Source organism: Triturus cristatus, chromosome 8 (assembly GCF_964204655.1).
Source record: "Triturus cristatus chromosome 8, aTriCri1.1, whole genome shotgun sequence".
Lineage (NCBI taxonomy): Eukaryota > Metazoa > Chordata > Amphibia > Caudata > Salamandridae > Triturus > Triturus cristatus.
In genome coordinates, this window is record NC_140591.1 from 604,200,531 (window position 1) to 604,224,691 (window position 24,161).

Consider the following 24,161-nt stretch of genomic DNA (forward strand, 5'->3'; position numbering starts at 1 on the left):
TTCCATGAAGAGGTTGAAGAGAGCAGGCGAGAGAATGGACACCTGGGGGACACCGAGAGAGAATAGAGTGGGGTCGAAGAGGCAGTTATCAGTTTTGATTTGTTGGGTTCTGTGTTGGAGAAAGGAGGTGAACCAGTTGAGGACAAGGCCATTAAGGCCAAAGCGGACTTTGAGAGTGTTTAGTAAGGCGGAGTGGTTAACAGTATCAAAGGCAGCAGATAGGTCGAGGAGAATGAGAAGGCATGATTCACCTTTGTCGAGTGAATGATGAATGTCGTCCACTATATTGAGTATGGTAGATTCTGTGCTGCAACCTTTTCTAAAGCCAGATTGGAGTGAGTCAAAGAGGTCAAAAGTGTTGATGTGATTATGAAGTTGGAGTACGGCACATTTTTCAAGGGCTTTGGAGAGAAGAGGGAGGTTAGAGATGGGTCAGAGGTTATTTGGGTTGTTGGGATCTGCGTTAGGATTTTTGGGAATGGGTGTGATTTGACCCAGGTGGAGGAAGGCAGGAACACACCCTGTGGCCAGGGAGGAGTTAATGATGGTGGTCCAGAAAGCGACAATGATATGTTTTCGGTCTTAGACAAGGTTAGGGGGCAGAGGGTCTTTGGTGTGGGAGGATGGTTTTAGCTTAGCGATGATGTTGTAGACTTCGTGTTCGGTGACAGGGTGAAAATTATGCCAGGAGGCATTGTTTTTTTACTTGCTGAGGGAGAGAAGGGTTGGGTTTAGGTGGGAGGGAACCAGACGAGAGATGGGCAGGGACAGGTGGAGGATTTGAGGGGGAAGGAGATTCGGGAGAAATGTCATACGAATGTGTTGTGTTAGGAGAAAGCGGATTTAAAATGAAGGATTAGTCTATTTCGGTGATTTTATCAAAGAAGAACTTAGCAATTTCTTCACATTTCTCAATAGAGGCCGTCAACCTTTGGGGGGCGGATGATGTTTGATTTTTGATGATGTTGAAAAGTTCTCTAGGTCTATTTTTGGCCCTATCAAGCTGAGTGCGGAAGAAGGTGGACTTTTCATTGAGGATGTGTTTTTTGTAGATGGACCTAGCAGATCGGAGGAGGGCTAAATGGGAGGGGATGGCTGTTGCCTCCAAGTTCTTTCAGAATGTTGGAGTGTCTTTCGTTGTTGAGATCAGGGTTGGACCAGGATTTGGAAGGTATGTTTCTTTGGGTTTTAAGTTGGGGGGGGAACTTGGTCTAGGACCTCAGTAACTGATTTATCATAGTGTTCGGTGAGGGTGTTTGCATTTTGGGAGAGGGGAGCTAGTAGGAGTTGGGTTTTGATTTTCTTTTCAAGTACGCCGGGTGGGATAAGATGAAGGTTTCTGGTCAGTTTCTTGTGTTTGATGCTTTTGGCGTGGATGGGGGGGCAGTAGTATTGATCTTGAAGAGGATGAGATGATGGTCAGACCAGTCGATGGGGATGATGCTGGAAAGGGAGGCCAAATCATCATTGGTGATGATGGCATCAAGAGTGGCCCCTTTGAAGTGAGTTGGAGAGTGACAGATTTGTTTAAGGTCACTGATCTCCAGAAGATTCAAGAGGAGATTAGTTGCAGGGTCTTTGATGTCATTCCAGTGGAGGTTGAAGTCTCCAAGGAAGAGATTTTTAGAGTTGGAAAGTGAGGATTGGGTGAGGAGGTTGGAAAGTTCCTCTGCGAAGGGAAGGGATTTTCCAGGAGGATGGTAGATATTATGTAGGCGAATAGGAGGGGCGCCCTGAATTATAAGTTCTACACCAAGGTATTCAAAGGTGATTGGGTCGGTGTTTTTAACAAGCGAAAGTTGTTTTTTAAAGATGATAGCTAGACCACCTCCAATTCTATCTAGTCTATCTTTTCTGAGTATGGAGTAACCGGGGAAGGGGGAGAGTAGGTCAAGGATGGATGTACAGTGGTCGTTGAGCCAAGTTTCTGTAAGGAAGATGATGTCAATATCATCGCTGAGGATGGATTCAGCTATTTCTGTCGCATGTCGGACAGCTGCGTGGCAGTTAACTAGCATGCATGCGAGGGGTTTCTGGTTGTTTATGGGGGAGGGCAGGATTGGATGGCAGAGAGTTGTGGTGGGGGTCTGGGAGAGATGGGGGAGGAAGGGATTCTGCTCGTTTCCAGTATCACAGGGATGGTGGAGTTGGCAGGGCATGGTTGGATAGCAGTAAGTTGTGATGGGGCCTAGGGTAGGTGGGGGAGGAAGGGATTCTGCTCGTCCCCAGGATCACAGGAATGGTAGGGAGGGGGTGGGGGTGTCGATTGGATAGTTAGGGAGGTAAGAGTTACAGGGGTCGGGGAGGTCAGAGGGGGAGAGGTGGTACGTGGTATGGGGGGCCTATGGGAACAGTTGCAGCGGGGATGGTTCTCCAATGTTGGGGTTTGGAGGGGTTTGGTGAGTCAAGACTTGGGGAGGTCATGTGGTTTTGGCGGATTTCAGAGGAGAGGGAGTTGAAATCTTTCCTGAGTTGTGAAAGTTCAGATGACAAGTTCAGGACATTCCTGAGCTGGGAGAGTTCAGAAAACAAGGAATGGAGATACTTTTCAATGTTAGAAAGAGTCTGAGTTAAAGGAGTGATAGGGACTGGGGGAGGGAAGGTGTTGGGGAGAAGAGTAGGATCAGGTTTGTCCAGGGAAAGTGGCCTGTGGAGTGTATAGGTTGGGAGGCTGGGGGGTCGAGAGGCGTTTTCATGTTGGTGGATGAAGAGAGGACCGTGTGGTCAGAAGGGGAGTGCAAAGAGTCATAATCGGTGTTTTGAGGTGGTAAGGGGTCAAGAGAGGAGAGAGGGGAAGTAGCATCCTGGATAAGGTGGGAAAGGTAGTAAGCGGGAGGAGAAATTGGGACGGGCAGTCTGATAATAGGAACAGCAGGGGGAGGGAGCTGGGGGAGGCAGTGAGGACGGGGTGTGCGTGGTGGTGTGAGGAGAGAAGACATTAGGGATATGAAGGGTTTGGGAGGCTGAACTAGCTGTTGAGGTGTCCAGATGAGGGGGGTGCTAACAAAGGGGGATTAATAGGGGATTGGGTTTGAGAGACATCGTACGTAGTAGAAGTGTCTGTAGGGTGAGGGGTTGTGGACAAGGAAGGGGAGGGGGAGAGGGTGTCATTCAGTTGGGAGGGTGAAGTGTTACGAGGTGTGATGGAGAGTAGGTAGAAAAAGGTGCTGAAATGTTGTTCAAAGATGGGGAGGTGATTTTCAGAAGCTAGGATGAGAATGTTGCTGGATTTGAAGATGGAGATGTCTATTTCGCCGAGGAAGGCAGGGGAAGGGGAGGTGGACAATTTAAAACCATCTGGGATTTTACATGATTTGGTGATGGGGAGGTGGAGGTGGAGGGGGAAGATGCTTTTCCATTTGGAGGGACGTTTGGAGTAAAAAATGTAGTTGGTTTTTATTATTGAGAGGCTTAGGTAGTTATTGACAAAAAGAGTTTCCTGGTGACTGATGAGTAGTTTGTGTTTAAAGTTTTTCTTGGCGTTTTTGGAGAGATTAGAGGGGTAGAGGATGGACCATGAGTTCGGGCCATATCTAGTGGTGGGCGAGTCCAGTGGATTGAGTCTGAGGCCGGTTGTGTTGCAGGGGAGTGCGAGAGGGGGCATGGTGATTCAGATTAAGGAGGCTAGGTGAGGGGGAGGGAGGAAGGAGGGAAAGATTTGCTATAGCTCGAAGAGAAGAAGGGAGGGTCAGGTAAGGAGTAGCAGGAGCCAGTGGATGGGGGGGGCCTCGATAGGGGGCAAAAGAGAAGGTATAACAGAGATGGTCAGAAAGCGTAACAAACAGAGTAACGCTGGGGAGAGAAATACAAAGAGGTAGAGCGAGCTGACGTTTACACATTTCGATTAGCAGAGATCAGGTTGGGGTCAGGGGAACATAATAAGGGGAGGGACATTGGGGATATAGGGAAAAGTTAAAGGTGGTACAGGCAATAAATAATGAGCAATATGTAAAACAGATAATAATTACAATCACAGCCAATAGAAATATCACAGTGGTGGTATCGTGAAAAACTGAGGGTGGTACAGGCAATAAATAGTGAGCAATATGTAAAACAGATAATAGTTACAATCACAGCCAATAGAAAGATCACAGTGGGGGTATCGTGAAAAATTAAGGGTGGTACAGGCAATAAATAGTGAGCAACATGTAAAACAGATAATAATTACAATCACAGCCAATAGAGGTAAACCACAATGCACGACAATACAAAAGACCACGGTGGGATCAAAAGTCAGTATAATGTCCAAAAGTTGGATCTATAAGCAGAAGTAAAAAGGGCCTGCAGAAAGAAATCCAGCCTAAACAAAGTAATTTACAGTACTAATTGTGGCTACTAGATAGAGCTCCAAGTCCAATGCACAGATATACCATTCCACCGACAAAAGTGTACAGTGCACAAACGACAATGTATGGAAGCGACATCATCTAGTTAACTGATTTTTTCTCTTTCTTTTTCTTTTTTGTATTAAAATATTTGATTCACCCACACTTTAGAATTAACAAAAAAGTGCTTCATTTATGCTTTCCTAAATCTGATATATTATGAAATATCTGCTCAGCTCATTTACATTTTGATGTGAGCCTGAAAAAACTTTACATCATACACCCTTTCTGTAGCACACCCCAAAGAGGTAGTATGATTGCCACAGAAATCCTCTTACTTTAAAGTCAGAGAGAGAAAAGTAAACAACAAGCTCCTGAAGACAGAGCTTAATATTTGACCTCCGTCTTTCAATGGACATACGATGCGACAATAAGAAGGTAAAAAGGCCTGTTCACAGAAAGAGAGCACTGCTGGAGGAGTACGGTACAATTAAATTGCTCCGGTGGAGGGAAGAATGCAAGCTGGACTGCCAAAAACAAATAAAACCAGCAAAATAGAAAACAAGCAAATGTGAGTTACAAACCACAAAGTCTAAGCACTGGGACGAATGTATTCTCATAGAAGCTGTCCAATGATTCATTCACGTTGAGTAAGGATCAGTACAGGCATGGTGTTTTTTGGATTTTGAGGAATTGGAGTCAGACACAGGTAGGTTTCCTGTCGGTTTCATATTTAATCCTGTCATGTTTGATGAGGAGCGTTGGAGTCTGTAATTATTCTGATTATCCTTAGCTGCCTTAGTATCAGGCGATCAGTTACGTCAGATCAGTTAGGAGTTAATTCACATGGCTGCCTCTTGCAGGTAAATAATCGCTGAAGTTCTTTTTACACTCTTTCTATTTCTACAGATACATCATATTCAGATTTGAGTAATTCCAATATGGCTGCCTCTTGCAGGTAGCTAATCATGGAAGTCCTTTTTTATGCTCTTTCTGTTTCTACAGATACATCGGACTCAGTTTTGAGTTATACCAACATGGCTGCCTCTAGTGAGCTGCTAATCAAGAAGTCCTTTTTTTGTTTCCGTTCTAGGAGTGTTTGGGCCTCTTTCTATTCCAACAGATCAGGCTAGCTCGGTTCGGCCATTTTGATTAAGGCAGAAACAGGAACAAAGGCAGGGGGCAAATAGCTGGGGTAATAGAGAGCTCGAACAGAGCACTTCATAGATTTGCAATGCCCCCTTGTAAAGAATAATCCAACTCTGCTTTAGCTATTAGAAGAGAGGGTCTATGAAACTGCCAGCACGTCCCTCTGCAGCTTCTGCAGGCAGGAGGCGATCCTCCCATTCACAGCAGAAACAGGAACAAAGGCAGGGGGAAAATGGCTGTGGCAAAAAAGGGCTCCAACAGAGCATTTAATAGACCAGTTGCGATACCGCCTTATGACGAAGAATCCGCTCTGCTTAGATGTTAGAATAGAGGGTCTTTAGACTCTCATGATGTCGCTCTGCAGCTTTGCAGGCAGGAGGCGATTGTCCTGATGCATGATATATAGAGCGGCGCTCCCATGCTGCAACCCTATGCATCAGACCGATCCTGGGAAATTTGCAGTCAGCTTCCTTTGGAGCAAATCGCTGCCGATCTGCTGCGGCCGCACCAAAGCTCTGACTTCGTGTGGGAGGGGAGGTGAGGGTGCGGAGCCCTTCTGCCTGTGCTGCGGCTTCGGAGAAATGCACTAGATATCACCAGCCAGCTAATGGAAGCCCTGCTCCATATAACTGCATACATCCGCACCCAAACCAGCCAGAACAGATGGGATATAGTGACATCTGCACCATGTCTTATAGCACAGCACCCTCGGTATCTGTACAGCGAGCTTAGTAGTCACTCAGAGCCACCATTTTAGGGTCAGGCTTCACCAAAAAAGTACGCCACACATCGCACGTTTTGGATGAAAACAGTGTAAATACCTGACCGGAGAAAGTACTTGGTGACCAGGTCCTGGAATCGATGTTGAAAGGGGAATCCTGGGACATAGATGGCCATCAATAAGCTTCAATTAGTGGATGCACGATATCCGCCATTTTGCAATCTCGGCTTGCCGATTCCAGCAAAGTCCTCGACGGTGTTTTCACTGCAAATCGCAGCCTTAAGGCAACAGGAATAACATCCCCTGCAACAGCGCTCATTCAGGAACAAGAATCAGTTCCAACAGGACGCCGGCCATTCCATAATCCACTGGAATACAGTCATTCTGTCTCCGTGTACGACAGAGCGACGGGATCAGGCAGTCATCAGCTCCTCCCACAGGCTATCCTACCTGTCTTGTGCTCTTGTTAACCTGTACATTCATCTTTTTATTATTAGAGATCCAGATCTTGGCACTTTCATTGACATTGGAAGTGCAGCAGGAAAATACAGCAAGAGTTAACTCTTTCAGTATAGTATTCAGCTCTAGTTCTTGCTCCTTTCTTTAATGATGACATAAGTAGTCAAATTCAAATTCAAAATAAGCTTTATTCAATTTTAGTCATTTAAAATCACAAAAGCATACAAATTCATAAAAACAAGTAAAAACATTTGATATATACATTAATTTAAAAATACATTAAGTTTGACAAAGTGCGTTTAGTGCATTCAGGAAAAGTCATTTAACCTACATGGTTAATACAATCCAGGCTTTGTTCAAAGTAGATTTATCCGTTTGCGCTTTTCCTAACTCTCAATATATTTTTCAAAAATCCAGACATAGCACATACAGATAAGGTACTATCTAAAAATTGTAAGTATAAGAAGGCTGGTCTACATTGCCTCCAACCCAACTGCTTTAACAATGGTAGGATCCATCTAGCTCTTTCCCTTGCATTGAATTTACAAAACAGCGTCACATGTATAGTAGATTATGGTGACACATTGTCGCAAAGCCAAGGAGAGAGTTCTCTGGACCAATCATTAATCCCTGGATAGCTAACCAGTCGGTGGAAACTATTGAACATAAATCGAGTTAAAAGATATCTGTCATATCCCTCAGTGCAGCATAATAGATATGGTTGGATATCATACGTAATCAAAGTCAATTGATGCTGGACTACCATCCCTTTGTTCATTTCCAGGGCAATTCTAAGTGACTCTAAGTGGGTCAAGCAGATTAATTTAATCTCCTTCCTGGAAATAGAATTCATTTTCTCTGGGGAAGAGTAATAATCTGGATGCCCTATATCAATCATGAATTTTTTAACATAATTCAGCCACGCGATTTTACTAGCGTGATCCAGATTCATTGAGTCCTTAATTATCTCTCTGTTTAGTCCTGTACTACTAGAGGTCCATATTCGATGCCAAAGCAGTACAGGTTGCATTTTAATAATATCAGAGACATAAGAGATACCCAACTAGCTGTGGCAATTAAAAACTGGGGACCTTGCTGGTACTGCTAAAATAAACCTTAAAAAGGCATTTTCCACACGTTGGATCGAGGATACATCATAAAAGCCCCACACTCCCACCCCAAAGATCGCGATACTTATACACTTTGCCTGGTAAATCTTAAGGAGTATGCCAGGGGGCCTTTTTCCCATTTGTTTTGAGAAGTTAACGACCGCTGCAGTCGACTTCATAAATAATAGGCTCCTACTCTTCACCGCTGGGCCCCAAGAGCCTGTATTAGCAAATAAGATGCCTAAGTAGGTGAAGATATTTGTGGAGTCTACCCTTTTATCCCCCAGGGGGAGGCTGTTACATTTATTTCTCCCTCGCCCGCAGGTCATAACAAAGATTTTTTTCGCATTTAATTTTAATCCTAAATTATCCATGAAACCAGTGCATATAGTAAGGCTTTCTGCAAACCTAGTTGCGTGCGGGCCATTAGTACCGCGTCATCTGCATAGAGGTGGGAGACTATTGGCCGTTTGTTGACATACGGGGGATCTTGCTCCGTTCCTTCAAGCTCCTGTTCTAGAGCGTTGGTATATAAAGTGAAGAGGAACGGCACAAGAACACAGCCTTGTCTCACCACCTATCCACATTGAATGGCGAGGTACAGTCCCCTTTGGATCCATAACGTACCTTAACAGTGGCCCCAGAATATAATTGTTTTAAAAACTGAACCAGCACCGGATCAATCTTCAGATTTGTTAAGATGTTCCACAGTTTATTATGTATAACACAGTCGAATGCGGCATAAGTAGTCATGCCTATGTCATATAATTTCAGCTAAGCGGTTGGGTGATATTTGGGTTCTCATTGCACCTATTCACTTTCTAATTTTAACTCATTACTGATGCAAAGCATAAATATCCTATTCTACTTAAAAATGCATATCCACCTAGTCCTGTGGTTTCTGCATTTATGTTCATCATCTGTGCATGGAACCACATGTCTTCTGATTTAAAGTTTGATACCAAAGAGTTTTCCTCTCACCTTGAGAAAGTGACTTCTCTACTTTTTAATCAATTCTGTTACAATGCATACAACAGTCATTTGAGCTTCTCCACAACAAGACAGCCAAAAAGAGTCATTCTGGCATCATGCAGCGATAGATAATTAATATATTTCCAACATCTCCATGTAAGCATCTCTGAAACTAACATTAATGGATACCTGTGATGTAATTGTCGTCCAGCTGGCATTGTCAACAAGAAAATGAGTGAAACAATGTTACTTTCCATTGATACCTTTGTTTGACATTTCACCGGAGAAATGTTGGAAGATATTTGTCTTGGAATTATCATGAAGAAATTTGGAAGTTTCTCAATGTTCAAAGGCTTCACAGAGGAGCCAAAGAATACCACTCGAGTTTGGTCTTGATCCATAGAAGAAACATAGGCTACCCATGCTTGCATGGTATTTTCAAGTAAGATAATTCTAAAAGGAGTGGCCTAAAATCTTTTGGCCCCAGTTGAAAAACCTGTTTTGATGGGATCGTAACTATACTTTACGTAAAATGAATTGCCCCTTGGTGTAACTCGATGTGATTGCATGTCCTGTTAAATTTGGGCAGGTGAAACCTTCTAGGGGCATATGCATCAACCAAACGAATACCGATTCCTTAATAGCGAAAAATAAGGAATCGCCATTAAGGAATCGGTAAATGGCATGCATCAACAGATTCGGTAAAATTTAGCGATTCCTTAAAAATCGCTAAATTTACCGATTCCTTAATAGCGGGGCCCGCAAACGGCCTCACTAGCAAATAGCGAGTTCGGTAATACCGAATTAGCTAATAGCGAGTTCGGTAATACCGAGTTAGCTATTACCGAATCGGTAATAGCGAAATCGCAAATTGCCGCGTCGCGCCGGGAACGTGCAGATGACATCACCAACCAGGAAATACTGCTGCCCCACCCACATAGCCTCGACAGAGGAGCAGACAGGAGCTGGGAAGAAAGACTGCCTGTGCAGAGTGAGGCCACACCGATTCTGCAAATCATATCAGACATCCATCATGGCGCAGGAAGTGCCATCCAGCGCAGAATCTGCACGCAAGCGCAAGAAGAAGTTTTCGGACAGGGAGCTGGAGTACCTTATCGAGGGAGTCTCCAGCAAACACGACCGCCTCTTTGGCAAGCTGTCCCTCAAGGTGCCTGAGACAGAGAAGCGGCGCATCTGGCTGCGCATCCGTGAGAGGGTGAATGCGGTTGGCGTCACTACCCGCAGCATCGACGACCTTAAAAAACGGTGGTATGACCTGCGGAAGCGCGCCAAAGAGAGGATTGCGGAGAGGCTCCGGGAGGCTAGCAGGACTGGAGGCGGCACATCTACAGCACCGTCCAACACAGCCCTGGAGGACCTTGTGGAAGGGACGATAGAGCGGGAAGCCGTCGTGGGGGTGACCCAGATGGACACGTCCGGCGCAGCCACAAGTGCCCAAGGTAAGATGCATGCCTGTGCCACACCCAGCATAGCGTAAATCCATACCCATGCCCCCAGCCCAATCTCACTGTGTCTGCAGCTCTGGCACAGACAGCTCCACACATGACACTAGTGCATCTTGGGAGTTGTAGTCTAGTCAGCCCAGTGTGCATGTACAGGCGTAAATCCAATGAGCATACACCACATCAGTTGTACATGGATGGAGACTGTTCATTTGTTGGACCACAGAGGGACATTAATGGGTACAACACTATGTAGGTGTAATCATCCCACTAACCATGCACTGTTTCACACACAGATGCATCACCTGGGGACTCTGACGACAGCGACCAGCTGATCATTTCGGAGACACCCGTCGAGTCAGACCAGGAGACAGCGCAGGATGCGCACGCATCGCCAACACCTGCCACCCCACCAGCACCACCTCCACCAGCGCCACAATCAACGGCACCAGCACCAGTGCCACAAGCTAAGGCACCAGCACCAGCGCCACTAGCCAAGGCACCAGCAACAGCGCCACAAGCAATGGCACCAGCAAAACAGGCTGCAGCTAGTACAGCCACAATAGCGCAGAGGCACAGGCACCAAGTTGCGCCCTTGCAGGAGATGGTAACACCCCCCCCGCAATTGGCACCCAGGCAGCGCACATACACACCACCTGATGCACCACCTGGAGGCTCAAGACACGCACGGCGTCACAGGGCTCGTCGCAGTTCCGTCTCCTCAGCCGAACAGGATGTCCCAACAACCTCTGCAATCGAGGAGAGGATGCTGCATACACAGCGCCTGCAGGGACGACATGTGGCTAGCATTAGCTGCGATATCGTGCGCCTTGCGAGGGAGATGCGCGCCATGACTGCAGCAGTCACCGACATGGGCACGGCGGTCAGGGACATGGGCACGGCGGTCAGGGACCAGACCACTGCGGTTGCAGAGGGCAATGCTCAGCTCAGGGAGGAGGTACATGAGCTCACCCGTGCCATGAGGGAGGGCCATGAGTCCCAGAGGAGGAGTCACCGGCAGCTAATGTTGCGTTCCGCCGCCGCTACCAAGGCCATAACACGGCACAGCAACAGCACCGCTGTGTTGGCACGCCGCACAGTCTCCCTGCAGGTGGACCTTGGGCACTTCTGCGGGGATGTCGCTAAGTCACTGGGACACATCACCACTGCTGTGGAACACCTTCAGAGCAGCACATGCAGTGCTGCTGCATTGGGAGGGGATGACACAAGTGAGGCTGCCTCCAGTGTCAGCAGCGTGTCACTGGCAGAGGCCAGCACCAGGCGCCGCAGTTCGCGTGCCTCCACGGGGACAGGCCGTGGTGAGGCATTGGATACACCTGAGCGGAGGCTTGGGGTACGTGGCAAGCGCCACTAGACAGTTGGACATGCATGCAGGACCATGGTGGGGCAACCATGGCCATCCAATTATTGTGTATGCACAGGCCTGACTTTAAGGCACCTTTTATTTACATGAATGCAATCGGAGCATGATTTACAATGCTAGTTTTGTTGCACAATCCTCAGTGCTACTGTGCATTAAACAGTTGCACCACATACTAACTTGTAATGTCTCATTTTCCCATGTTTCAAAAATTATTTTGCATTATGTATGTCCGCCTCCTATGGCCCTCTGCTGTGTTTGGGATGTGTGCCTGTCGTTGTTGGGCGGGTGGTTGGTCAGCCCGGTGGTCGTCATCCCTGTCCACCTCTATTGGTATCCCCCTTCTGGTGGCAATGTTGTGCAGCATTGCACATACAGCAATTATCCGACAGCATGTTTCTGGTTGGTATAACATGGCGCCGCCAGTCTTGTGGAGGATACGGAAGCGGCTCTTGAGGATCCCAAAAGTCCTCTCTATCACATTCCTCGTGCTGATGTGTGCAGCGTTGTAGCGATGTTCCTGCGGGGTTGCTGGATTTAAGTATGGGGTGAGTAAGTATTCCCGCAGGGCGTAGGCACTGTCACCTAGAGGATAGAAGCATAGACTTAGCATTGGTGATGTACATACATGTGTGGTGTTGGTGTGGGGAAGCGTATTTCTACGTACCTAGCAGGAGTCCCTCTCCAAATTCTCCGTTGATGAGTCGCCTGTGCATTCCACTGTTGCGGAAGATGTATGAGTCGTGTGTGCTCCCCGGGTATTGTGCCACTAGGTCCGTTATGATGTTCTTGGCATCGCACACAACCTGCACGTTGATCGAGTGGTATGACTTGCGGTTCCGGAATATGTACTCATTTGCAGATGGAGGGCAAATGGGGATATGCGTGCAGTCGATGCATCCAATAACATGTGGGAATTGTGCCACCTGGTAGAAGGCCTGTTTGGTGCGGTCCAACTGCTGTGGGGTTGTGGGGAAGCTGATGTGTGTGTGGAGCATTGTCAGCATGGCATCTAGGAATTTCCTGAAGAAGCGTGACAGTGCGCTTTGCGAAACACCTCCGGCCACCGCAATTACACCTTGGAAACTCCCTGAGGCCAGTAGGTGCAGGCTGCATAGGACCTGAACGTGCGCAGGGATTGCATTTGTCCGGTATGTCTGGTGCTGCAGCAATGGTTCCAGGTCTGCAATCAGGCGCATGATCATAGCGCGATTGAGGTGATACTTCTGGTACACCTCGTCCTCATTCTGCCCGAGCAAGGTTATGCGCAGTCTGAAAACTCGCTCCTGGACCCTTCTCCTGCGCTGTCCTGCAGCATTGATCCGCATCCTCCTAGCCTAGCAAGCACGTAGAGGGCAGCCATTTTGTGGGAGCCAACAGGGTCTCCTGGGCCACCTTTAAGGGATTAGTGATTGCCTCAATCATTTGCACATGTAGGAAGAAGTTTTGCATTTTTTTTTTTTTTTTTTTGTAACTTTACCTCCAGGTTTTGATTCCCCTTATTTAGCTCTGGCAAAATAGCGATTTTAGGCATTTTCGTTATTAGCGAGTTTTGTTGCATTGGGGTGCGAATCGTTATTTGCTATTGGCACTTTCCGGGAGCTAATAGTGATTTCGGTAACTGCTAATTCGGTATTTAGCGATTCGGTAACTTAGCATTTTTGGTATTACCGATTCGGTATGTTAGCGGATATTTATTTAGCGATTCGTTATTTGCTCACGTTTTGGGTTGATGCATTGGGATTGGGGATTTGGGACTCGCTACCGGGAGCTAATAAGGAATCGGTATTTTACCGACTGGATTTTGGCTTGATGCATGAGGCTGCTAGTGTTTAAGTGAGTAATAATGACCGATAATTCTCACAACAAGTAGTTTTTGATGCAGTAAGCCTGAGGAAATGAGATTAATTCCATAATAACTTGTAATAGGTGGCATTACTCCCACTCCAGAAATTCGAAACCCCTGAAAGGTCTGATTTGATCAGGTGCTATTAATATAGATCTATTAAACATTCCCAATGTAATGAGGTCCTTGGAGTGATTGGCACATACATACATATACACAGTGGGTATCTAGTCAGTCCTCTTTAACCAACATGTGTCATATAGTCATAAGGAACTGCCATTGGTTGAATTGCGTGTCTTTAACGGCCAAGGTATAAGGAGGATATTACTTGGTGAAAGTGATCCACATCTTCTTCCCTTTATGGTGACTTTTCAGCCATTTTAGGGACTTTCCATACTAATCCTGTGCCTTGACTATCTCTTTGCTTATTCTGCAGTCCCCGGTAGGCTGTGGCCAACACTTGTGATATTGACTTAGCAACTCTTTTTTAATTACATAGTAAGCATCAGTAAAGCCAATAACTTTCCAAGATGGCTGTTATGTTGCATGTAAATACAGTGTGATATGATAGTCAACTTAGAGTCTTTTTTGTATACTTCCAAGGTGGCGGTCAAATTAATTTCTAGACACAAGATGACGGCCATACTGGAGTGTTGCTTTTTATACCTTCAACATGGCAGTTATGTCTTGTCAAGGTGCAACATAATGAGCCTCTGGAAAGTTAAGATGGAGGGATTCTGCTTTTGGATTTACCAGTGCTTGCACAACAAATGACCAAGCATTGACAAAACCAATATCTTAAACAAACAAGCATTGCAAAGAGCAAAGTATTGCCTTTAGTAATGCTTGTGCAACCTATGTTGCTTCTTCTGTGGGAATTTAGATTATTTAAACGTATGACAATATTAACTATCATTGTATTCTTCCTAAAGCCAAAAATCTGATGTTGATGTTGAAACAACAAAACCTACTGGAATAAACCAGAAGAGGTGAGTTCATTAGTGTGTTTCCTGGACCTTCTGGTCTATAGGCAGACCATATACGCAATTGTGGCGCTTTGCACCTACTTCTGCTGCATATATGCTTTATAGATTTAAAACAATAGGGTAAACTTTGGCAGTGTTCCTCCACCTTTGCTTTACATTTGCGGTTTTTTAATTTTACAGAGATTTATAGGGAGTTTTAACCGAGTGCCTATCTTTACGTTTAAATCTAAAGGTTTAATACTGAATACAAATTCTGAATGTATCCAGCACTTCATGATTTCAATTTGTGATTTGAAAATATAGATGACGCTATGCATGGAAATAAAGGTAATACCATTTTCATATGGTAAAAAGCAAAAACATTAAAATGCATAAATTAAGGACAAGGATATGCCAACTTGTACCACTGTTCCACAGTATTCTCTTATAAAGATCCTCTGTTTGAAATAACTGTCCCCCAGAGCTAGAATCTCTCAATTTTTGTTCTTATGAGTTGGTGGGAAACATGCCATGGTAGTGAAAATTTGGGTTCAGTATGAATTGTATGTCTAAAAGCAAAAAATTCAGAATAGGCCTAGTCTATTTCATTGACGATTGTTAGCAAAGTACTCTGATCCTTAAGTTCTGAACTAGTCTTAGCCTTCAGTGGCATATTTACAAGGGGATTTCACCACCGGAATGTCACTTTTACCATATCTTTAGGTGGAGCAATGCCCTGCCCCATATTTACTAAGTGGTTTTAAGCACTACAAGATTGGTCTCATAATTCTCTTTCTTCAGTCTGTTTTTTTATACCATATTGTAACATATTTGAAAATACCCCTTTTCATATCCACTTTAGCAGACACAGTGACTTGCATACACTTCAAGTTAGGCTGGAAATATACCTAGTTTTTCCTCATTTTCTTTTTGTAGAAAATGCTGTTTCTAATTTATGAAATCTAAGTCTGAAGTTTAATTTCTTTGAAAAGATAGAATTATTACGGAAGTTGCATTGATAATGTAGCTAATATACTTGTTTCTTAAGTCTGGGCATAATAGTTGTTTCTGTGAACTGTCTGGCAGAATAACTGTAGCCAGAAAATAAATATGATCACAAACTGCTTCATGGATAGGTACCTGAATTCATACACATTCTTTCAGAAGCTTTGCTGGACAAGATGCCTAGAGTCCATTACACACTCTTAGTTATTTGACAAGCTGATTAACTGAGTGGAAGTTCTGAAAAAGGGCTCACGTCGACCCAAGCTGTATGCATCACATCAGATTACTTACTTCTGCTTGGCACAGAGAAGCAATGCTGAAATCAACGAGAGGGCCAACAAGAAGTAGAGTCTTGGTCCAGGAGTTACTCAGTGTAGCCATGATTGTTTTTTTGTGGTTTCTTCCAAAGATCATGTTTCAAATGCACATGATTATTGATAGCAACAACCTCCGATAGGATGATGGAAAAATGACAGAGCACATTTACCATAAGCCTTCTTTTATTTGGAGGTAATTCTTATTGTGCAGCCGCCCCTAGGCCACCATCAGCATTGTAATTATCAGTAGTGGAGGATTCGAATAAGAGTAGGCAATACCATAAAAAACTAAATTTAACTAAGTTAGTTCCCTCAGGTCAACCAAGAGCTCATTGTCTGAAGAGAAAGTTGGTGAGGGCTTGCATTGTATTGCACTCACAGGTGCAGCCCGAAAGCCACCATTGATGCTGGTGATCAAAGCAGTAAAAATCTAGTGCTACCCTCTATTGCATAGTACATCTAACAGATCTGTTGAATATTACAAGGTCTATATGTTACTCCAATTTTTCTCCCCTTTGTAATGACATACCTTTAGGTGAGTCATTTTTATTGTGGTCTTGTTAACCTTTATATTCCTCTTTTTATTATTAGAGTTCCAGATCTTGGTACTTTCATTGACATTGGAAGTGCAGCAGGGAAATACAGCAAGGGGTAACTCTTTCAGTATAATTTTCAACTCCAGTTCTTTCTCCTTTCTTTAATGATGACATAAGTAGTAATGCCTATGTCACATCGTTTCAGCAAAGTGGTTGGGTGATATTTGGGTTCTCATTGCACCTATTCACTGTCTAACTTGAACTCATTACTGATGCAAAGCATAAATATCCTATTCTCCTTAAAAATGCGTATCCACCTAGTCCTGTGGTTTCTGCATTTATGTTCATCATCTGTGCATGGAACCACATGTCTTCTGATTTAAAGTTTGATACCAAAGAGTTTTCCTCTCACTCTGAGAAAGTCACTTTTCTACTTTTTAATCAATTCTGTTAGAATGCATACAACAGTCATTTGAGCGTCTCCACAAGGAGACAGCCAAAAAAGAGTCAACCTGGCATCATGCAGCGATAGATAATTATTATATTTCCAACATCTCAATGTCAGCATCTCTGAAACTAACATTGATGGATACCTGTGATGTAATTGTCGTCCAGCTGGCCCTGTGAACAAGAAACGGAGTGAAACAATGTTACTTCTCATTTATACCTTTGTTTGACATTTCACCATAGTAGTGCTGGAAGATATTTGTCTTAGAATTATCATGAAGAAATTTGAAGTTCCTCAATGTTCAAAAACTTCACATAGGAGCCAAAGAATACCACTGGAGTTTGGTCTGATCCGTAGAAGAAACATAGGTTCCCCTGCTTGCATTGTATTTTCAAGTAAGATAATTCTAAACCCTTCAATGCACCTAAGTTAGATTTAGTTTTCTCTGGTTAGAGTCCTTGGGTGCTCAAAGGGAGTGACCTAAAATCTTTTGACCCCAGTTGAAAAACCTGTCTCGATGGGATTGTAACTATACTTTACGTAAAATGTATTGCCCCTGGGTGTAACTCGATGTGATTGCATTTCCTGGTAAATTTGGGCAGGTGAAACCTTCCAGTGTTTAGGTGGGTAAAAATGACCGATAATTCTCACAACAACTGGTTTTTGATGCAGTAAGCCTCAGTAAGCTAGCTTCATCCAATAATAATTTTTAATAGGTGGCATTACTCCCACCTTAGAAATTCGAAACTCCTGAAAGGTCTGATTTGATCAGGTGCCATTAATATAGATCTATTAAACATTCCCAATGTATTGAGGTCCTTTGAGTGATTGGCACATAAGTCCATATACACAGTGGGTTTCCAGTCAGCCCGCTTCAGCCAATGTGTGTCATATAGTCATAAGGAACTGCCATTGGTTGTATAGGGTGTCCTTAACGGCCGAGGTATACATAGGATATTACTTGGTGGAAGTGATCCACATCTTCTTCCCTTTTTGTTGACTTTTCAGCCATTTTAGGGACTTTCCATATTAATCCTGTGCCTTCACTATCTCTTTGCTTACTTTGCAGTCCCCGGTAGGCTGTGGCCACCGCTTGTGATAATGATTTTGCAACTCTTTTTGAATTACATAGTAAGCATCAGTAAAGCCAAAATGTTTCCAAGATGGCGATTATGTTGCATGTAAAAACAGTGTAACAGTCAACTTAGAGTCTTTTTTTTGTATAATTCCAAGGTGGCGGTCAAATTAATTTCTAGACACAAGATGACGGCCATCCTGGAGTGTTGCTTTCTATACCTCCATCATGGCAGTTATGTCTTGTTAAGGCGCAACATGATTTGCCTCTGGAAAGTTAAGATGCAGGGATTCTGCTTTTGGATTTACCAGTGCTTGCACAACAAGTGACCAAGCATTGGCAAAACCAATATCTTAAGCAAACAAGCATTGCAAAGAGCAAAGTTTTGCCTTTAGTAATGGTTGTGCAACCTATGATGCTTCTTCTGGCTTGAAGTTTTACATAAGGGCTCAGGTCTACCTAGGAAGTCATGCATCGTATCAGATTACTTACTACTGCTTGCCACTGGAAAGCAATGCTGAAATCACTCAAAGACCCAACAAAAGGTAATGTCTTGGTCCAGGTATTACTCAGTATGGCCACGATTGGTTCTTTGTGGTTTCTTCCTAAGATCATGTTTCAAATACACATGAAAATTGATAGCACCAACCTCCAGTGGGATGATGGGAAAATAACAGAGGGCCATTACATTAAGCTTTCTTTTAGTTGGAGGAAATCCTGATTGTGTAGTCACACCTTAGCCACACTCTGCATTGTTACTGTGCATTGCTGAGGGTTAGAATAGGAGTAGCCAATATCATGACAAACCTATAGTAAGCTAAGTTTCTTCCTCAGGTCATCCAAGAACTGACTGTCTCAAGAGAAAATTAGTGAGGGCTTGCATTTTATTGCACTCATAGGTGCAGCCCAGAAGCCACCATTGATGCTGGTGATTAAAATCAGTAAAAGTCTTGTGCTACCTTCTATTGCATAATACATCTAACAGATCTGTGGGATATTACAAGGTCTATATGTTCCTCTCATTTTTCTCCCCTTTGTAATGACATACCTTTATATGAGTCACTAGAGGCCACCATTGATGCTGGTTATTTAAAGCAATAAAACATCTTGTAGTATCCTAATTTGCAGGGAAATGCTAGTTGCATGTACAGACAGGAGAGGATCACAAAGTAATGCTGTTGACAAATATATGCTCGCTAAGTGTACAAACCTATTACACATGTTAGTGCACAAGGAATCAAAAGATAACATCAGCTATTAACTTGCATTATCGCTGAAGTAGCACTGTACTAGAGCGATCTAATTGACAATGGTGATCCAGCGGAAGTGTTAAAATAATTCAATGTTATTTCTTACCTCCGCTACTTATCCATTTATCGTTCTAACCTATTGGGCCCACAACAGTTAGACTGCTTGTGGCATTACCCTTACCACAGAGGCGAGTGGTCCTCTGATGGATCCTGCTTCACCGATAGGTGGGGTGGGTATAAGAATGTCCAAAACACAATGTAAGCCACCCAATGAGGACCATTAATTGGCGACTAACTCACAAGTTTAAAATAACGTTCAAATACATCACTCTCAGGACCATGGTGTAAAGAAAAGTATAGCATTAGGAAGACCCAGTTGCCTAGAGAAGTTAAGTCTGACTAAAATGATGCATATTAGGAGCTGTGCTACAGCAACACAGAATAAAAGAAGCCTATCTTGATACTCTGGAAATATTCTGATTTCCCCTACAACATATTTAGATCTAAATGGAAAAATAGCACAGTTCAATGAAATATAATAGTCTCAGGCAATTTAGATACTATGGGGCCTATTAGTATGTCGGTGGTGATCCCCCCGACATTTTCCTTCGTCTGCCACCCATTTCACCTCGCTAGCGGACGGAAAGACCATCCGACGGTTTTCTGCCAGTCGACCAGGCGGAAAAGGGGCTGGATATAGTAGCGGTGTCTGCTAGACACCGCCATCCATATTAGCATGGGCAGCGGTGCAGGTGGAGTTTGCTTACGGGGGCCCATTGCGGGCCCCCAGGGTATTAGGGGGGTGGAGGTGCACATGGGGGGTATCTATGGTACCCCCTACTTTGTCATGAACAAGGTGGCAGGCACTGCGCGGTGCCTGTCACCTTGTGCATGACAATGCACAATGTGCATTCCCAGCATTGTGGCAAGCGGTGCTGTGAGCACCGCCTGCCACAATGCTGGGAATAGAGGATGCCACCACCACGGTGGCTGTGGCATCCTAGTTGCCGGTGTGGGACCGCCGCACCACTGGCAGCTGGTCCCAGCACCGCTAGGGTGGCGGGCAGACGTAATAGGCTCCTTGGTTATTGTATTAGTGATCTGAAATCAATACAGATAAACAATCTTTTAAGCATTTCAGTCAGGAATATTACAGCATGTAATACAAGTCTACAAGTTTAGTCAGAGATTCAATTCCAAAAGAATGGCTAAAACAGACATCAGATACAGATTCCTACCACCATTAAAGGTAGAAGGATGGTTTGTTTCTCTAATAGCATCCAAAGAGTCTAAGGCAAAAGGGGTAAAAGGAATCAAGTCCATAAGCATGGGCAAAAAGGGGAATTAAGACAAAATCAAATAGTTCTGCAAAGAAAGATTCCAGAGCAACTGCCCAAGGCAGCAGTATCAGCAAAAGGCAGTCCAAAATAAAAAAATTCAAAGGATGGTTTATAAAATCATAGGAAAACTGTTCCATTCTCTCCCAAATAAAAGAATAAGCATGACGACCTTTGGCCTTCCTTTGGGTTTCTTCTTTTATAGTCTTCATGATGCTTTAGGTGATGTAGTATCACTACACTAGTCAGTCCATGACATGATTAGTTTATGTATGAAATCATCAAATACATTTGAGTTATTCCTGCATGCCTTCCCATGCTGATCATGAAAAAGAACAGGCTTTACAGGCCTCACAGGTTTGACAACGGTAAGAAGTATACAATGTAACAGTCTATGCCATTGGGTTATAGTTCATTTTCTCACCAGACAATTTCACAGTGAACTCTGAAAGACTGTCCTTTAAATGTAAGATGTTACATGCACTGAACAAATAAGGCAACATGTGCAAAAGTGCCAAAGGATCATTGTACTTGGCTAAGAGAAGACTGCAGCGTAGGAAAGAACATGTTTGAAAGGTTTTAAGAATCATATGTCAGCTTTAAATGAATTAAACTCAACTAAAGTCAAATACAATGCATTAAATCATCATTTCAAAAATAGTAATGCTTCACCAATGTATTATTACACGAAATTGATTAACGTTAACTATGGCCTTCTGCCACCGTTTTTCAACACCCTACATATAAATTTTTCTTAAAAATAATTTTACTAAAATCGTTACCTATGATCATCATAGTCTCTACTATTACATTTGTAAGTTTCAGTTTCCTAACTAATTCTGTTCACATATTTGCACCATAATCTATTTATGATGCATTTCAATGCAAGGCAATAGAAATGCTAAGCCACAGCATTAGAATCATTAGTTTTTCATCAGTAAGTGTATAATAAAGCATTATCTTCATAACTAATCTTTTTATGGAAGCCTGCTAATAAGCATTATAACCAGTGAGCAATAAATGTATCTTTTTTAACATGTTGAAGCACGCTTTTGTATTGCTGTTACTTCATTTGTCTCAACTGCTGTGTTACTTGATTGAACATGTGCAAGGTGCACATTCAGGTTTCTGTGTCTAAATCGGTAAATGTGTAGTGTAAAGTATTTTGAAATATTTTGCGTTATCAATGGGATGCCTTCTAACAGTTTAATCCTAGTAAACCCTCCAGGAAGTGTACATTTCAGCTGCGTAGAATGAGAGATATGGTACATTTATATGGTTAAATCATTCATACACAACTCATGCACTGCAAATTAGGACACACACAGGCCAGCCATTAAAACAACAGAAGCCACCACTAACTGGCACAACAAATAAACCAATTGTTACTCAGATTCATCAAAATGATACCGGACTACTGTGTTTTCAGTGAGTGGGAAAGCCAAAAATCGTGTGGAAAGTCATCTGAAATGCGGACAGCACAATGAAGCAAAACAGATAGTAGAAATGCTGTAAATAAGAAATTAAAATGTGATGCTGTTAGGATTTGTCTGACGATGTTCTTATAGACAGGAAGGTCAATTTTTGTCGTGTATTTCTGAAGTTATATGGATCCTCCTTTACAACAACACCAGAAGCATTTCCTAATCACAAAGGAGGGAGACCCTGAGTGTATGTCATTATATTGTATATGATTCTGTATGATTATATTGTGAACTGCTAGATAAGCACAAAGTGACCCCAAGGACCCCATCACATTGCGGCCATATGGGCCACGTTTATGAATATACCTTTGCCCAGATTTGTTCCATGGACCAAGATGTGCCTTTTGCAATGAGCTTTTGATAAGTGCCCAAAAATAAAAACTAATCAGAATGTTAGACTTCTAAAACCTATATCTCAAACATAACTGGACTACAGAATTGACAACAGAGAAATGTGGTCCTCTTGTAACTCTTCAAATTACTAATTAGATTGATTGAGGCTATCTGCAATGATGTTAATTATGCCCTTTTGGGAGTTTTATGTAGCGCAAACTTGACCCAAATCGAGTATCAGAGTGCTTTACATAGCACCAGTTACGTTACATGAGGACACAAATTAATTTTTGGTTAGGCACGGGGAGATTAAGTGATTTGCCCAGAATCACAGGATATTCAGTGTCATTGCCGAGACTCGGACCCAGTTCTCCAGATTCGAGGTTGACCGCCCTAGTCGTTAGGCCAACTCCTCTCCATGTTTACATCATATGTACCTAAGTCTGCCCTCTTTAACCTGTCTTAAGATTCCTCCAATGATTGGGTGAAACCATTGTCAATTACTGATTTAGTTGTCAACCCTTAACACAGTGCGTTCGATATATAATTCGGGCCAAGTCATTCTGTCTCCTACATGGGCCCTCTCTGTTCCTGCAGACAACACATTTTTAAGACCACTGTTCTGAATCAGCAAGATCCTTAGTATTAATAACCAATTTATGTCATATTGTTTGCAACTATTGAATGTCAAGCTCATATTTTGGATAAATAATCATCAATATTCTTGAGAAAAACGTCCATTTGTTTCTTTTCAGTGTTAAAGATCAAGATTTTGGGGATCACGTCGACAGCGGAAGTGCTGCTGTGAAAGGCAACAAAAGGTAATCTTCAATATTATTGTTTTTTAATAATAATTTCTTTTAATCCACCACTTTACGGCACACTGGGTTTTAGTCATTACTTGCAGCTCTTGAAAAGTCTGTAAACATTGGAAAAACTCAGTTTACCAGCCTCAGAAGAAGCTTTTTGGGATACAAAGTAGTGATCTGTAGATTACCACCTGTTTCAGCAGCAAATGTTCAACTCACTTTGCGTCCTGCTGCTTTTGGCAATTATCAGTTAGCTTTGGCTCTGGTTCCCTCTTATTCTATACTAGCACTCCACTTATTTCACTCAATTGAAGGAAAACACCTCATTGCTCCTTGACGTTTGACTATACTTTCCCACAAGTCTTAAACACCCTACTCCAACTGCTACAGAGATGAACTTCTTCACCACTTAAACCATATTGTCGTCACTCTCCCACTGACACTTGCCATTACATTTCAATGCAAGACTCCTACCACTTGTCCAAGGACTTTCAAAATATTCTTCTCAGACTGTTTGAGCTGGAAAATATTTCACTTAAATCTACAAGGGTAGTTGCAGGGTAATTCCATTCCACCGCCTATGGTGAAATCACGGAGAAGTTATAAATGCACCAGGAAAAACATGCACATTTAATTTTTCAGCTGAAGCATATAACATTATGGCTACATAATAGAATGTATCAGAGAAATATTGCTCAACCTTGCTACAGAGCAAAATATAATCTCAACATGTACAAAATCATCAACAACAACTTTTTGAAATATTCATCTAGTCCAAAACACAAAGGGTGGTTTCACAACACAAATGCATCACTATCGACACTGCTTTGTATTGGGGCATGGCTTGGCTGACCAGCATGGCGGATGCTTGAACAGAGAGCTCCGCGCCGACCTAACTGAAGACTGTCAGAAACACACTTACTTGGGGGCCATTGAAACCCCCGATATCTTGGGCATGGCGGCCCCTACTGAGACACAGCTGGAGGGGTGTGCAACCCTCGGGGTTGACTGGACCCTGTAGAGAGAATGTGACTGGAGGCAGGCCACAGTGGCTGACCTCCCATGCAGCCCACGAGGAGCTCGGAAGCCCCTGCAGCCCCCACCTGAGAATGTGGACAGGGGTCTAGCCTAAATATACCGATGGGAGAGCAACGCTTCCACCCCAGGAAGGCACTTG

The 24,161-nt window shown here is 43.4% G+C and overlaps 1 protein-coding gene across 5 annotated transcripts in view; it reads left to right on the forward strand.

Moving 5' to 3' along the window:
- The window catches only part of SCEL (sciellin), a 580,338-nt gene that overhangs the window by 382,656 nt on the left and 173,521 nt on the right, over positions 1-24,161 (forward strand). For all 5 annotated transcript variants that reach the window (XM_085622068.1, XM_085622069.1, XM_085622070.1 and 2 more), the window contains one exon: positions 22,931-22,996. In XM_085622068.1, the coding sequence (XP_085478194.1) occupies positions 22,931-22,996 (66 nt within the window). The remainder of the gene's footprint in view (positions 1-22,930; positions 22,997-24,161) is intronic.